General features: G+C 33.3%; 1 protein-coding gene across 1 annotated transcript in view; it reads left to right on the top strand.

Moving 5' to 3' along the window:
* The window catches only part of LOC101572691 (disintegrin and metalloproteinase domain-containing protein 32-like), a 227,901-nt gene that overhangs the window by 52,724 nt on the left and 156,616 nt on the right, over positions 1-18,561 (top strand). Inside the window, exons 10-12 of the mRNA XM_023722021.1 lie at positions 1,710-1,791; positions 8,988-9,124; positions 14,820-14,991. Of these exons, the coding sequence (XP_023577789.1) occupies positions 1,710-1,791; positions 8,988-9,124; positions 14,820-14,991 (391 nt within the window). The remainder of the gene's footprint in view (positions 1-1,709; positions 1,792-8,987; positions 9,125-14,819; positions 14,992-18,561) is intronic.

Genomic DNA, 18,561 nt, shown 5'->3' with positions numbered 1-18,561 from the left:
CAGAGGTCTATTCAGTTCCTTTTTAGTGATGTACGTTCAATTTTGCTATCTATAATCCATTGTTACAACTCCAAGATCTGACCACTTTGGTTAATTAGGACAGGGAAGATGTAGTGTAATTAACCTAACAACAATGTTGTCAGGGAATTTATTCTAGTATTGGTAATGTCACAAGTGATCTTAATGTTGGCTTACAGAGAAACAGTAACAATTGTGTGACCCTATTAATATCAAAGAAATAAGGTACAGTAGTATCATCTAAGACAAACTGAATATTAACATATCATAAATGCCAATTATGTACATCCTTAATCCTAGAGAAGAAATCTGGAATTATGATGTAAATATAAATGTAACCCATTTGTGCTTATACCTAATATGTACTAAATGCAATAGCTATATCTCTGTTAATGGTGAAAAGAACTCAACAGTAACATTAGAGCATTAATTATCAAACGATGAAGAAAGCTTTATGGTTTTACTGTCAAAGGTACAGGGTCTGGGACTGCAAGGATGCAAGAGGAAAAATTTGAAACTGTAAACACTATGATATGAGTAGTTGAGAGAGAAGTGGTACAAAGGACATTTTAGAGAAGTCAATATGTGTTTTTATAATGAGTTCAGGATAGAAGAAAAACTGTGTTGCTGTGCCTTACAGTAGGCACAATGATTTTAGCAAGAACAATGTTACAGCATTGTATGTACTTGTTTACAGTTAAGAGAAGAGGAGAATAGGATGGAGTAAAGAAGGAAAGGAGGGAAAAAGAGGAGAAAGAATAAAAAGGTCACATTAAATACAAAGAACAAGTGTGAAGACATTTTAAATTCAATAGACCTGGAAATGAAGTGCAAAATAATGTCAGGTTATGGAAATAATATGCTTTTTCTTGCCAAACAAATTTGTTAGCTCTTTTAAGAATCTCACTCACAGAAATGAAGTTGAACCTTTGAAGAAAGAATAGAAACAGAAAAGAGTAAATAAGCAAACAGTAGCTCTCAACACCTGTTTTGAAGTGCAGTGGGCCCATCACAAGTTGGCAGCTGCCGTTCAGTGGTTAAGAGTGTGATTCTGATTTTAGACTGCTAAGTTTAGATATTTCTATTGCACTTAATAATCATGCCACTTTCGGAGAGTTACTTCTATCTCTCATCCAATGTTTAATTTACTTAACATGCGTAAAATTATTTATTTTAGTGGTTTGTTTTGAAGGTCAAATGAGATAATTCATGCAAATCTCTGAGAATAGTGCTATTATATGACTATTTTATGGACACTTTCCCTCAAAATTGAAATGTATGTTTAGTTATGGAAAAATAAAGCCATTTCTATGAGTAACTGTTGATATTTTCTACATATGACACATTTTGTCCATACTTCATAATTTTAAGTCCTTGCTATATTCAAAAATTCTCTTGATCACTATGTTTGAACAAAGGCTTTGGTGACTTTCACCAAATGTAATGAGAACAGAAGAGAAAAATATCAGCTCTTCTGGATCTGTTTTAGGACCAAGAGTACCTAATCCAATCAAGTGAAAACTGTCTTCCAAATTTCAAACAATCAAGACATATGAAAACATTGTGCCTCATGTTGATAGAGACTGGCATTTTATGAACTAAAAATGAAATTAGTAAGATGATTATGCAATACTCACAATGAAGTTGTCCAGTAAAATTAATTCTTGATCTGTATGTATTCATTTATTTAGTCATAGAGATAATCCTGACTATGTGGGAGCTACATTTCCTGGAAAGATGTGTGCTACTCCTTATTCTGCAGGAATTGCACTGGTATGTAATTAATTAACTTTTAAAAAAATAAACATTTAAAAACTATCCAAGTTGCTACTATATATTCTATACTGTTTGCATTTGTGTTTCCATTTTCATTGACATCTTGAAGTATGTAAATGATAATGGAATATTTTGTAGAAAAAGTGTCATATTTCAGTCAGGTGTAGTATTTCAAAGTTAAAACAAGAGCAGAAATACCATAAATATACATCTATTCCTTAATGTACAGAACAGTGCATTGTGAAAAATTATTTATAAATCTCTGTAAACCAAATAGGTTTTTTTTTAGATGTAAAATTACAGAAATTTTGTTATAGATAACATATATTCAACATATAAACAAAGAAAAACTTGAAATAAAAATCCATTGAGATGTTTAGAAGTTCTACCATTGAGGTATTTAGAAGAACTACAGCATTCAAAAGAAACTTTTAGGTATATTTTAAATATGCAGAGTTATGTTTTCTATAAATGCATTGGTAATCTTAAATTCATTATTGAAGGTCATGTCACTGGGAGACTGTCTCATCTTATTAATACTTTTAAAAAACAAGTTTAAATAAAGTATATTAAAAAATTAAATAGCACTTTTTGTTAAGCATGTCAAATTTGTTAAGTACATGTAAAATCATGTAAGAAAATTTATAGTATATGACATTTTGTCACTCAGGCATTTTGTCACCACTATTAACATTTTAAATGATTTATTTTCTCCTGAGTTATCTTTTTAATGAAAATATTTTTATTTTGCTGCCATAATTGATTGGTAATTTGGTAACATAATTGATTGATAAATTGGTAACATTTTTCTGCCTCACCAAGGAAGGTAGTTATGGTGCAAATGTAGTATAAACATGTGTTGAATGTATTAACAGTTTTATAGATTATACAAAGTGAGGTCCTAGGGGAAGACCATAAAAAAGCAGGTGATGAGGATTTCACCTGCTGTTTCTGATAAGAGGAAGGAGTTCTTGTTCCTGTTAAAAGGTCTGTTGCCCAACAGAAACAACAAAATGTGTAGGCATGTGGTAATTATTTACAAAAGTTATGTTGTGACACATTTGCTGATGATTGGCCTTTTTAATGAATGAAACTGATCTTTGACTTAGTGCTGTCCCAAAGGTAAACTCTAGGTAGATTGTAGGTATATATAATGAAATTAAACAGTGAAGTTCTGGATGATAAAAGCAACATAGGTACAGAAATATTTGTTAAAGTGAACAGAAAATCTCTAATCATATGAGAAAAGGTGCCTAAAATTGGACCACATTAAACTTAGGAAATTGTGTTTATGAGAAAATCAGGAAAAGTTGAAAAGAAGTGATAAATATATTTACAATGCATGGCTAACAATGTTTATAGAACACATGAAGGTGCTGCGGAGATGGCTCAGTGGAATAAGCGCTTCCCTGGCAAGCGCAAGAGCCCGAGTTCAATCCCCAGTTCCGTTAAAAAAAAAAAAAAAAAAAAAACACACACACACACACACGAAATGCTCCCATAAATCAATAAAAAAGAAGGTTGTCATGATAGAAAAATAGACAAGATACTTAAGAAAATTCTCACCAAAAGGTATCCTCAATTGATCAAAATATTGCATGCAGATTAATCTGGATGAAATATTGTTTCACAGTCCACCAATATATGATAATATTAAGAAGCCACCAAGAAATGATTAAAAAGATGGGCAACACTAATGGTGAGCAACTACAAATCTTACCTGTTGTTTATGGAAATGTAAATTGTTATAACCAGGTTTAAAAACAAGTTGTAGGTACTAATATCTACTAAAAATGAACTTGCGCATTTGGTGTGATACAACATTTTCCCTTGCCTGTGCAGAAATAGCGAGATACATGCCTTAAAAGAATATTTATTGGAGTACTGTTTTTAATAGGACAAAACTGGGAATACCTCAAATGTACAGCAAAAAATGTACTGGGTGAATAAAAGGTGTTATTATATTCACATGATGTAATAGTTTACCACTAATTAATATCTATAAATTATTGCTTCACCTGATCATATGGATATGAATTGTATGGCCACAATCATGGACACAGCCTCATAATAACAATTTTGAATGAAAAAAAGCCATATCTCTCAAAATATTTAAAGTACTTTCACATAATCTTATGCTTAGATGCAATTTCATCAGTTTGTAAATCTCTATGATCAAATACTTTACATCACTTCTTTCATAGACCGTCAGAGCTTGGTTGTGGTGTACTGTTAGTTGGCTTATACCCAGTGTGAGGCATGTAGTTGTGAGGCATGTTGCCTTCTCATTTCTGAATGAACTACCCTTGTAAAATTTACAAAGCTTGATATCTCAAAGAGGAAATTGGCCAACAGTATGAAAGTGCAGAAAAGATAGGATAAGTGGTTATGCTAGAAGTGAAATTCAATGTAAATTGGGTATAGAAGAAATATCTAAATATTGTAGGATTGACATGCCCTTTTGGAGAGATGCTAGATAGGTAGCTATCACAAATAGTGTGCGTGTAGTGCTGCTAACCTCAATTCTGTTACCACAAATTGAATTCTTATACGTAACAATTCAAGAAAATCAGGTAGCTGTGTGGTGAGACCTGGTTGGTCTCTTAACCTGATCTTGTTGAGGGTTACAGCTTTTTTATTGGGAACTGTGAAATGTCCTCACTTATCTTCTGACTTTCCAAGAGTTTCCTATTGAGCTGCTAGAGGACAAAGTGCCTATCTGTGTAATTCATAAAACTCTGTGGCATGGTGCAAAGCAGGATGGGAAAGAGCAGGATTAAATCTATAAAGACACACAGCAAATATTCAGAATAGTCCATTCAGTTTACCTTTCATGTACTCTTTGCTCAGGAGAGCAATGATAAACCCTAGTATACCACTTTTTGCTACTTATTATTAATTTATGTTTCTAACTGCAAATGAAAGGTGAGCTCTATGAACAGGATTCTTTATATAAAATACTTGGACCTAAAAGGAGAAAAAGGAAACAATAAACAATTGCTATAATAGTCCACACTTCTGTTTTAGATAGTGAAAAAATCATAACTTTCTTTTGTTGCCTCCTATTCATTGATCAATCCTTTTACCTGCTCTAGGAGACTTAGCTTGATGAAATTGTTTGTTGATCTTTCCTTCATGTCATATATGAATCTTTGGAAGTCTTTTATTGTTGTTGTTGAGGTACCATAATTTTCCACTAACAAAATAGCTCTCCTCAGTCCCATTTTGTATAACCAACCAAACTTCTGCCCAGGCTGATTACTATTTTTTACAGTACTTCTTTTTCTATTTCTCTGTTCAATAGTGGTATAAAAAGACAAAAATGGCCACAGAAAATTCTAAGCTTCTAATTTCAGGAGACCATGATTATGCTGCCTGGTGAAATTATTCTTCATATAGGTAGTATTACCCAAATGCACTGAACTCAAAGTCCCCAAAACAAAAAATAAAGATTCCTGTAGCTTCTTTGGTTATTTGGTGAGGGATGACATGCTCATCACCTCTTCCTCCCCTATTCTCAGATTTACATCTCATGAATGTAGAAGAAACTGCCCCAAGTTTTAGCCACTACTTAGGAGAGTCATGGCAAATCTTTTACAGAACAAGTACTCAGACTATAAGCCCAAGCCTATAGCAACTCTTTGGACTCCAGTGTTTCTGGGTAGGAAGTACAGTGAGAATGAGGAAAGACAGACAGGAGAAAATAGCTCGTTCGGGTAGAGCTCACTCTCTCCTAAGCTGAGGAGAGAAACTGCCCAAGAATGGAAGAACATTTATTTGTACCCTTGAGAGATTGGTGTCAATTTAAGCTTGCAATGGCTTGTTTAAATGCTTTGATGAGCTGTCATGTTCCTGGGCTGGCTTCGTCCTGCACATGTAATTATTTAAGCTTCAGCCACTCCTAACATCTCTCTATTTTCTGTTTCATAGAGACAAAAAGATGTTTAGTTCAAGTTGGAAAATCTGTGCTTGGAGAATATAGTCCGTATATCCATGACAGTGGTCAGCTACCAGTCTAGCTGACAATTGTCGGAAGTTGCTGGTGATTTGAACCTTTTACAGCTAACATATTATTGTGGCGTTGTTCTTTACACCTCTCATTGTTACACTTTTCTACAGGATGTTCAAGTTAAGGCAAGACCCATATTGATCCATTTTTGCTATCTACCAAGTTCAGTTAAGCCTCCTCAGTATTATCTTGGGACCATGTGCAGCATCTCTTAGATCTGTCAGTGTCAGCCATCAGGATGAGTCACAGCCATTGCTTGACCAAACTGTTTTCTGTGAAACCTTGGTCAGCACAAACCCACTTATTCATCACAGCATGCCAACATTGCAGTTAAACCTGGGTAATCAATGGTCCTGCTGGGCAATTTGCTGACAGAGAGGACTCTACATGCCTGCTGCAGCATGTGTGTTGTAGGTTCACCACCACAGTGTTAGTGTAATTTTTAAGTCATTAATGACGTCATTCCTACCTCTTAGGATCTTGTCTCTTAGCCAGAGTCACAAGTGACTTCAGCCAGATGTTACTGAGCCAGATGCCTCTGCTTTGTGAGACATGTGATAAGTAAATCATGTGTGAGAAATGGGAAATTAACACATTTCTTTAAAGCCCATGCCATAAAATGTGATCCTGGTCTGCCCTGATACCACATGGTGATACAGAAGACAAGCTGTAATGCAAGAATGTGGTGCTGGTAGAAACATCACAGACTGGCAAGGAAAATGCATAGCTGGATTATATGTAAGGACTAATCATGGCCCCTTTAGTGACTGAATGGTCTAATATAATAAACCTAACTCCAGCACTACTGATGCAATGTAGTGTCATGGTGGAGGCTCATTGGTTGCCTCTGTTAATGCCTATTTCTAAAAGGGTGCTTATTTGTGTATGAAGCCATGAAAAATGTCTCTGTGAAACTATGGAATCTTTATAGTCCTTGTCCTTCTGAGTAACATTGAGGTGTCTGAGGAAGAATATGTGCAACTGAAATGCACCTGGATTTGTATGAGTCTTCCCCAAAGTGGACATTTGATGACAGCATATGAATATTGTAAGTCTTTCTCCATTCATAGAATATATTTTCATCTCTTTGTCTTAGGAGTTCAAGCTACTGGAAAGTATTGCCAAGCCTCTGGCCAGTGAGACAGCTCATTATGGATTGCCTATGAACCAGTGCCTTAGGCCATTTCTCTTTCTGAACAACCAAAACAATAGAGATACCACAACCTAAACTTAAGCCCACTTGGTCTTTTTCTCTTTGGAAGCAGGGTCCTCACTGTATTGCCTGGGCTGGCCTGAAACTTGCTTTTTTTCCCACAGCAGCCTCCCAAGTACCTAAGATTGCCAGAGCACCACAAGTGCCAGATTCCACTTGCTCTTTTAAATAAACCAGTAATATTTACTTCCTGCTTTATTAGTGAATCTTGCTGTCCAGCCATGAAGCAAAGCCGAGTTTACTTTTCTTTTAATAATTAATGTTTATTAAGTGTTATAAAAGGAACTGAGTTGTTAGAGTCAGAAGAAACATGATGCCATGGGAGTCAGATACTGTTTGTGCAGTTTGCCTGTTTCTAGAACTATTCAGTGGGATGTTTGCATGAAAATCCAACCTTATGATTTTGGAATAATATGCACTTCATGATGAGACATTCTAACTAAGATTATTTAATGTCTCCTGGTCAGATTTTCAAATTTACTGGGACAAGTTGCTTACATAATAACTGGTACATCATTCAAAGCCATTTGCCCAAACATGGCATATATTGAGCTCTAACATTCAAATAAGGCCACTGAGCATATAGTTTCCATTTTGTGATAGTGGCCTTTGTAAACTGCATAAATGTGTCTAATTTTAGAAGAAGTGGTGTCTGATCTGTGTCAGACCATTGCCCCCCCTAGGAACTCAACCATTTTGGTAGGTTACTGATGTGCTGCAAAATATATCTCCTACTCTCTAACACATATATATTTTACTGAAACATTTGTGATGTTTATAAGGCCTAGTAAACATGTCGATACCATATCAGTGGGATCAGCATGATGAGTTTTAGGCTATAAAGACATTTGAGACTCTTTGGGCTATATTATCACGGAGAACAGGAGAGCTGGAATAGCTGTAAAACAAGATGTTTCAATGATATACTCACTATTCCTCAACAACCATCTCTTTGCTGAAGCAATTTAAATTCAGTGGACCCAGAAATGAAGTGAAAAAATGTATCAGGTTATGAAAATAATGTGTTTTTTGTTACCAGACCAATTTGTTAGCTTTTTTCAGAATCACATTCACAGTTAGTAATGAAGTCAAACCTTTGAAGAAAGGATGGGAACAAAAAACAGTGAATAAGTAAACAGGAACTCTTGACACCTATTTTGAAGTGAAGTGATCCATCAAAAGTCTGTTTCATATGATTCACTGTTAGATGATCTTGAAAAAAAGATCCCATAGACTGTGTAAAGTACATCAGACTTTTTGTGCAATTTGACTGGAGAATCTTTATTATCATGTTGACATCTTAGCAATTAAGTGCTTTGATATTTCTGACAAGTTAGCTTTTACCTTAGACTGCCCCCTGCTCTATGGGAATCTTAGGTGATAATTTGAGAAATCAGGCTGTCATTGAATCCTATATATGTTCAGTACTCTATTTTTCCATGGTAAGTAACGTATTTGGGTATTGCTCCAATGTATAATCAGCCTAATCTAAGAATGCTCTTTAGAGATTGAGTCTTCTGTGGCTTCTTTTGGTAATAGTCAGTGTATCAGTGAGGATCCTAAAAGGAAACAAGATAACATATTTTTATCATGTGACCATGACCTGCAAGGAGAGTCTATAGATCACACTAATTTACACTGGAGTTGTTATAAGAAATGGGGTGAATTGAAAGATTAAGGGCCAAATAGTCAAAAGTTGAATGAAATTTTCCTGCATAAATTAGTCCCTTTATATGGTTATGGTTATGTTGCCAGGCATTCAACTGTTAAAAATCATGATAAATCTTGACATTGTCTCCAGGTCAACAAGCTTATGTCTTAGTAGAACTGCTTTAGAACTTCAGCTCTGTACAAGAAATCATAAGTCCTTATCCTCACATATTAGATACAAAATAAAAATATTCATAATCAGAAGGCTTTTATTAACCACCATTGATTCTTTCCTTTGAATTTTCTTTGTGGTGATTTCAGTATCCCAAGGGCATAACTTTGGAGAAATTTTCAATTATTGTCACCCAAATACTGGGACTCAGTCTGGGAATAGCATATGATGATCCAACGAAATGCCAGTGTCCAGAAGCCATCTGTGTAATGAACCTAGAGGCTATGTAAGTTTGTTTAAAAACTTATTTGTTATATTTATTTTGTTTCCAGTGTGGTGTTTAATTACAAAAATAGCTATAAAGGAACAAGTTCACTATAAAATATACACACTTAATTTCAAACATCATGAGTTGCGTGGACTGGGGTATATTGTTAAAGATAAAGATAACAAATTCAATCTGCAGTATAAATTGGCATAGGAATCTTCTTTAGGATCACATTCTACAAAAGCCCTTAGTGTATTAAAGTTCTTCAAAAATGCCTTGTGGCAAGTATTGGTTTTAGAAATATTTTTTTTTCTTTTAAATTTAAATTTTTTTGGTGTAGGAAAATTCCATTCACAGGACAAGAAGTCTTAGAGAACACTGTCAGATATTCAGTACTTGTGTGAATTTGAACAAATTACTTTCCTTTGCTTGAACTTACTTTTTAAATCTTTAAATAAGGATAACAATGCCTGTGCTCTTATTTCAGAAGGTGATGTAAGAATAAAATAAGAAAATAAAAAGTTATTACATGCTATAATTATGGGATGGACTATCTACAATAATATCTAAATTTAACAGTGTTCCTAAAATAACATTTCAATCAACAGCTGCTTCATGTCTCATTAGTATCGTAAAGATTTTGTATTTGTGAAAATGATCTATGAGAGAGATGAACTATTTGTTCATGAAAAATATTAACAGTTACAACTGAGACCAAGTTGTTAATTTTCAAAAACATATTCTTTTTCATAGTTACTCTTAAGTACCATGTAAGTACCACCTAAGAGTTAATTTGTAAGTTCTAAAATAGAATAAATTCCAACACATACTATATATACACATATATAATGCAAAAATCTCTAAAACTGTGTATATAATGCATATATGTATATATGTGCATATGTATGTATATATACATGCATATACATATAACATTTTCATGTATGGATATATATATATATATATTAGGTATGTATATTATCCATATAAATAGATAAATGGAGACAAACATATAAGAATTACTGCACAAACATGAGAACTATTGCCCATTGCCTATTTTGCTAGCTGAAATATGTTATGACATTATTTTTGGATAGGTAATCCATATTCTCATATTGATGATAATAAGTTTAATCAATATTTATATTGTATTTGGTATGTGATAAAACCTTTTCAAGCACATATATATGTTAATATGTTTGATACAAACAATATTTCTGCAGAAAAGGTATATTAGTTCCATTATTTCAGATGAGAAGCTATGTTATAAAAAGTATAAATACCCCTGGTCAAGAAGCTACTTTGTGGCTGACCTGGGTTAAAATCTGTGTTAGCAAACTTTTAGGGTTCATATGGTTCTTTATAATGTTAAAACAATTTCATATATAATCCTCAATTTTTCACAAATCTCTTCTGATGTTTGTATAGAAAAGAATGTCTTAATTTTTAAAACATCTAACACATGTAGCTGTTTTGCATTTCCACAGTGCAGTATACATTATATTTTAATTCATAGAAAATGCATGCAAAAAAGATTAGTATTTCCAGTAACATATTTTAAAGCCCTTATAATATAAAATTTCTATGTGATTGTACAATGTATATATAGTTAGTTAGTGGCTGAACCTCAGCTGATGTCAAAAATACCAGATTTGTTAGGTACCTACTATAAGCTAGAGAGTTGATTTAGGTACTCCACTTATTTACCACTATTTATTCCTTACAATAATGCCATAAAGAAGATAGCTAATATTAGCCCTATGTTGTACCTTACAAAACTGGCACTTAAGAATTTAATCACTTTGTCTAATGACTTCCTAAGTTACAGGGGTTGGCACTCTAATCAGCACATTTATCTAATTCCCAAATCTTGTTCTTTTTTTTTTTAACTCCACACTTACTTTATATATAAGATAATTACTATATGAAAATTGAGTTAAACCAAGTAGTGAAAAATGTTAATATGTGTTTCAGTATATCACTTTTTATTTAATTTATTTTTGCTTTTTAAGAAATGAGAAGCTCAATTTTAAACTTACATTGCACAGTCTACACAAAGAAACTAGTTCAGAGGAGGAGGTAGGGAGAACATGGAGATGGTGGCAGAGAGGAAATTAGGAACTGAGCCTCAGAATAAATTTACTCACTGTATTCTTTTACAAAAAGGCAAATTTTAAAAAACACATGGAATTTCCAGTTACTTAAAGAAATTATTTTATACATACTGTTCTATCTAAATTCCTTCCTAAGGCCAATTCCATTAATGTATTTTAGTTTCTTCAGGGAACAGTGCAGACTATGTAGTATGGAATGCATTGAATTTATCATGGGTTTGGAATGTTTCATTTATTCACTAATTTTTCTAAGATTAGTTTTCTCATCCAAACATGAGAAACTATGGATATAGTCCTTCATATAGTCACAGTGAAGGATCAGGTATTCTATTACAAATTATCTCTACACTGGTTTCTGGGAAATAAGAATTCCTCAGGGTATATTAAGATAGAAATATATGAATATACAAGAACAATGAGAATATGGAATTTGGGGGGTAAAATAAAGAATACAGAAAGAACCTGAAAGGGAAACAAGATAGTGCAAAATACTGTCATGTGTTTACCCCATCTTCAGAAAAATAGCAGGGAGCACTGCTTTCTTTTTATTAACCACTTCCATTACTTTATTTCTTTATTTCTTTGAATGTGAAACTATCATTTTTCAGAAGTCTGTTATAAAATAAATTGAGAGCAATATTAACAGCATGAAATTTGAGAGTATGAAGTCTCAAATAGATAAATACTCAAGGGAACTGATTACAAATTCACTTTGGGAACATGTGTTTTTCTAAACTGTCATTATGGGTAGCAAACAGTTGAATATTTGGGGAAATGTGTTTTATTTGGATGATCTAGTTCACTCTTTTTCATGTGTTTATCTTAGAACCAGATAAGCACTATTAAAGGCTTAGAGCTGGTTCACTTAGAACTATAAGCATATGTAAATTAGCCTATGTATATAATATAGCCATGGTGAAGAGTTCCCAAAACCAAACGTTATGGGGTTTTCTTAATTAAAATATTTTACATGGTTTCTAGTAAACTAATATATTAACATTTAAGGAAATATTTTATTGAGTTATATATTGTTCAGAAGTAAATTTTGGAGTAAAGAGTACCTTCATTTGAAGTCATAAATCACTGTGTGACTAATGTTTCCTCATTCTCCTTCTAAGTTGTCACACCATTATGACCATCATTCTAATCTCTACTTCTTTTGGCTTGTATTTTTGTTATATATATTTTGTTATATTCATACAGTACTTTCTGTGACTGATTTATTTCGCTTAGCATAAGATTGTTTAGCTTGCCCTATGTTATTGCAAATTATACTATTACTTTTTGTAAAGATTGAAATGTATTGGATATATGTTGCTTCTGCAAATCTGTGAAGGATTTGCCTTCCAGAACTGCATAATCAAAGGGTCAATAACTCTTTTGTATCCAATAGAATAAGACAGGCTGAATGCACTTAGTTAAAAGTACAGAATATAGGGCCAGGGATATAGCTCAATGGCATAAGCACCTGCCTGGCAAGCACAAGGTCCAGATTCAGTCACTGGTACAAAAAAATGTGCAAAAGTATAGAATATGAAATGCTCCAAATTCGGAAACATTTTCAATACTGGCCTGATTCTGAGAAGCAGAAAATTCTACACCTGAGCTCATGTAATGGGACAATGGTGAAAATACAGGTGCACTGAAAAACTATAAAACGACCCTTATGGAGAACTGGAAAGAGATAGATCTATGTATACATGCAGGATGGCTTGAATTATTGTATTTCTGATTTCTTTTGGTCTATAGAAAGGAGAAGTTCATGCTTAAATTTTTTTAAAATTTCTTATAACTTTTCCTGCCAATTTTGTATGCACAGATCTGGTAATCTAAACAGCTAATTTGAAGAAAACACTATGCAATAAAACAAACATGGGCAAATTCATATTATTTTGTTTAGTGAAATTCTGTATTATTTCTGTTTTTCATTATTATTTTTTTTTCAGTATCAGGGATCAAACTCAGGACCTTGCACGTGCCAGGCAAGCACTTATTCCACTGAACTATCTCCCCAGTCCCATTATTGTTATTTTGTCTTTTCTTAAAAAATAAAAGAAAAATAAAATTCAAAATCTGAAATACTTCTCACACCTGCTTAGGCAAGCAGGGAGCAGAGTTCTTTCCCCAGCACCTCATGACGTACCTGCTACACTCCCAGGTGCACTGAGCCAGTGACTGAGTCTAGGTGTGGTGGCGCACACCTATAATCCCAGCACTGGGGAGGCTGAAAATAGGTGGGTCAGTATGAGTCCAAGCTGTGTAGTGAGGCCCTATACCAAATACATTAAAATTTCTTAAATTAAAAAATAAGCTGAATTACTTCCAATCACAACCATTTTGGATAAGGCATACTTAAACTGTATTTTCATATTAAACTATACATATATCCTTCTATACTTTAACTTCTCTCATCTTAGGTAAGATACCAAATATGACGTATATGTCATATACTTTTTATAATATACTTTTAAAGGAATAAGAAGTCAGTACAAACTTTTAGAAAGCATTTCTCCATCCAACATTGGTTAAATCTGATGACGTAAAATCCACAGTTATAGAGGGGCAACTGTGTATACCATGTTTTCTACATCTATTCATTCACTGGTAGACATTTAGGTTACACATCTTGACTACTGCAAATTTGTGTAACCTAAGATTGACAATAATGCACTGATACATGAAAACTGATACAAGAGTAGATTTTAAGTATTCATGAAACAAAAATAAATATACGATGGATATGTTATAATGATAGATATGTTAATTAGCTTGACTTAATAGCTCTCCTGTAAAAAATAGCTCTCATGTATATGTCAAAATATTACACATTACCTTATAATTTTAAAAAGGTGTGAAAACATTTACCCACTAATTTACAAAGCCTAAACTATGAAATTTCTAGCTTCTCTGAACCTTATTTTCTACAAAAAATATTATCAACCTCCCTGGTTTGTAGTATTGACTAAATAGTTAAGTTTATAAAATAACTACTTCATAATTTTCCCAGTATTATGGTAAAAATCAGTTTCCTCTTTGTGTTAAAGATTTGTGTTATATACTGAAACTAATTCTTCTTATGGAAGTATAGCCCCTGAATTATCTTTTCTTTTTTTTTTTTTTTTTTGTGGAACCAGGGATTGAACTCAGGTGCTTACACTTGCCAGGCAAGCACTTATTCTACTGAGCCATCTCCCTGGCCCCTCTGAATTATCTTTAATAGTGTTAATATGGGAATAAATAACTATATAAAATTTTGGTAAACATATTGTTTCTCTGGAGCCTTTGAGGAGGTTCACAGTTAATCACAACATAACTTGCTTAATATGTCTATTGTAATATGTGTATAAATTTTTATTTGAAAGATGGTCTATACAAGTTCCTTGCCTATTTATAAATTAATTATTTTAGTATTTTTCTATGACTTGTACTTTTGCCTGAATAGGACCTGTATTCCAATATATGAAATCACATGACTTTCCAAAATTGGTCATGGCACATTTGTTGTGAATATTATTATTGCCTATTGAGCATGTTAAAATTAACTCATGGATTATATTTTTAGAAGAATGCTGCCTGACATTATATGACCTCATCTTTAGGAAATCCAGTGGTAAGAAGACTTTTAGCAGTTGTAGTTTGAGTGACTTTGAAAGCTTCATTTCAAATGTTGGTGCTGCATGTCTTCAGAATAAACCAGTGATGCAACAACAAGCAGTCTGTGGAAATGGCATAAGGGAGGGAAATGAAGTCTGTGATTGTGGTACACTAGAGGTGAGTCTGATAACTAGAAAAAGGGATTAATAAATTTATAGGTGATTCATCTTTCTTTAAAAGTGTTATATATCTTTTGAGTATGACTGGGTACCAAGCAGACTACTAAAAGTAAGTGAACTAAGTTGAAGTTCCCATGAGAAAATACTGTCTAAATTTTGAGTTGAGGAGTTTGAACAAATTTCAATTGTCCTGCAAAATTTATTGTTGATGGGTATAAAGAAGACTAGAATAAGCTTTTGAAATCCATAAAATCCAAATATTTGCTTAACCATGAGATGCTTTATAAGTGTTTGTTGAAGATTAATCTGTCAACAACCAATCATGTCTCATTTAGAGTACTACTTCACAAAGGAAATAGTATGGCGATGATATTTGTTAATATTACAAACTGAACACTAGGTGATTTTGTTCATTTTCTTGACCAAGAAGTCCTGAAAAGATAATGAATATAAAATTCCTGGATATAATTCTTCTAAATATTCCCATCACAAACTGGCATGCCTGGCATTGGATAATGTATTTTAACCCTTTATTAGTCCAATTATTTAAATATAGGATTACAAAAAGGTGCATTTTTTTTAATTTTTAGAGCAGGAAATATAAAGGTGATATTTTTATCAAATTTATTCAGTAATTTTTCGTGTATGGTAGATTTTAAAATACAACCTGATGTTATAACCTACACAGAAGTATTTAATATCTTTCTGAATTCTTTGTCTGTCTTTGAACATACACACTTTACACTGTCATGATGGCCTTTCATCTTTTTTGTTGTTTTAACAAAATACTAAATACAGTGGTGAAGGTATTGATGATTATTTTGTTCATCCAGTCTCATTTTGCTTATTTTTCTGGGTCTTTTCCAGTTTCACATGAATTTCAGAATTTTTTTCTTCAGTTTTCTAAAGAATGCAGTTGGAACTTTTACTGGGATTGGGTTAAATTTGTATATCAACTTTGTACATTTGGCTATTTGAATATGTTGGTTCTTTTTTGCCAGGAAGGTGAATATTTTTTCTATTTTTCAAATGTATTTAGTATAGGATCTCCAGGGTCTCACTACACAGATCAGACTCATAGTGATCTTCCTATTTTCAGCCTCCCAAGAAGCTCCCAGAGGCAGAGCTGGTAAGGCTTTAGCCCTTGAACAGGATTGCACCCCAGTCCCTATGTGTGCTTAAACAGGTGCTTTAATCCCCTGAGCTATCTGGCCAACCCACTTTTCTATTTTCTGATGTTCTCCTTAGTTATCTTTTCCAGAGAACTATAGAGGTCTTCAATTTCCTAAGGTTGGTTAATTCCCGGCCCCTATTCCTAAGAATGTAATTTTACTTGGTAATATTGTGAATGACATTTTTTCCTAATTTATTTCTGAGTGAATTATTAATATAAACAAACACTGTTGAATTTTGTGTTCTGATTTTGTATCCTGTTACATCACTAAATTTGATTATCTTAAGAGATCTTTTTGATGTTCTTTTTGGGGGGCCTTCTATGTAAAGTATCATATGATCTGCTAATAGTGATAATTTGACTTCCTCCTATCCTGTAGCTATCCACTTAATTTCTTTTTATTGTCAAATTTATCTTGCTAATGTTTTGTATACTGTGATAAACAGGAATGCAACAGTGGACAGTCTTATTCCTGATTTTTAGAGGGAAAGCTTCATTCTCCCATCTAATATGATTTAGGCAGTAGGTTTGTCATAAATAGCTTTTATCAGATGGAAATAAAGTCCTTCTATACCTAGTTTCTTCAGCTTGTCATAAAAGTATGTTGGATTTTGTCAGAGACTTTTTCTGTGTCTACTGAGATATTGTGTGATTTGTCCCTGCTTCTGCTTATGTGATGTATTACATTTATTGATTTGTATATTTTGAACTATCCTTATATCCTTAGGATGAAGCCTACTTAGTTATAGCATATCACCTTTATGATGATTTGTTGCATTGTTTACCAGTATATTGCTGAGGATTTTTGCATCTTTATTCGTTAAAGAGATTGATCTAGGCTGAGGATATATCTCAGTGGCACAGTACCTGCCTAGTAAGCACAAGATCCTAACATTGATTCCCGGTACAAAAATAAATAAATACATACATACATACATACATACATACGTACATGCATACATACATACAAAGACCAATAAGAGATTGGTCTGCAGTTCTCTTTTTTGGGTTGATCCTTGTCTTGTTTTGGAAGCATGGTAACAGTAGCTTCCATAAATGTCTTTGGGAAAGGTCTTTGCCTTTCAGTTTCATTGGAAGTACTGAAAAGTATTGTAAGTTTTCACAGAATTCAGCAGTGAACTTGTATAGACCTTGCTTTTTCTTAGTAGTTCATTTATTAATGCTTCAGTTTCATTAGCTGCTACCGAGTCATTCAGGGTTTAAATTCTACTTTGTTTAATTCAGGAAATTCAAAGGTTTCTAGAAATCTAGCCATTTGTACTGAATCTCTAATTTACTGGTATATAGGTTTATGAAAGTATAGTTGATGACGTTGTTTAATTTTAGCAGTATCTTTTGTGTTTTCACCTTTTTCATTTCTAGATGATTTGTATCTTTTCTCTCATTTGTTCAGTGAAATTGGCCCAGTGTTTATCTATTTTGTCATTTATTTATTCTTTTAAATAACCAATTATTTGAATATATTAATTTTCTGTGTTGCTTTTCTCTTTCTTTCTTTCTTTCCTTTTTTATAATTTCTTTCCTTATACTACCTGTGATTTATTAATTTATCTAGGATCTTGAGGTGCATCGTTAAGTTATTTTCTTGGGCTCATTCTGTTTTCATGATGTGGATACAGTAGTCCCTCACTACTTTGACATTTGACTTTCATAGACTCAGTATTGCATGTTTTCAAAAATATTAATCTAATTTATTTATTGCTGATTTTTCACTGTATCACTAGATTTTGCAGTAGTGTACATTGTTCATACATTGTTAAAATTACATAAGTTTAAGAGTTATGAAATTATTAAGAACATTAGAAGTGTTTTTAAAAGTGTCGAAAAGGTTTATAAGGCCTTAAAATATATATAAGTACTATAATAAATATAATATCACCACTTCTCTGATTTTCATTTACCACGGGGGTGTCTGGAACGCAACCTCCGCGATAAGAGAGGGGACCACTGTATTCAGAGCTACGAACGTCCCTCTTGTGACTGTGTTTATTGTGCCCTTAAATTCTGGGAGATTTTATTCATATTATTATTTAGTTCTAAAAATTGTTTTAGAGAGCGAGTGTGGTTGCACCAACACCAGTACTTAGCTGCGGACCGGCGTGTCCTTGGGCTAGAGAGTGGGATATCAGGCTTCTGCGCTAGAACTTTCCTTGTGGTAACGAGGGAAGACTGGTGACCACCCGGCACGGAAGCTGCAGCAGGTTTAAAAATGGGTGATGTTGAGAAAGGCAAGAAAATTTTTGTACAGAAGTGTGCCCATTGCCACACTGTTGAGAAGGGAGGCAAGCACAAGACTGGGCCAAATCTCCATGGTCTCTTTGAGTGGGAGACAGGTCAGGCTGCTGGATTCTCTTACACAGATGCCAACAAGAA

This window comes from Octodon degus, unplaced genomic scaffold, assembly GCF_000260255.1.
Source record: "Octodon degus isolate 3935 unplaced genomic scaffold, OctDeg1.0 scaffold00088, whole genome shotgun sequence".
NCBI lineage: Eukaryota > Metazoa > Chordata > Mammalia > Rodentia > Octodontidae > Octodon > Octodon degus.
The sequence above is the reverse complement of the archived record's forward strand: the minus strand, read 5'-3'. Positions and strand labels throughout refer to the sequence as shown.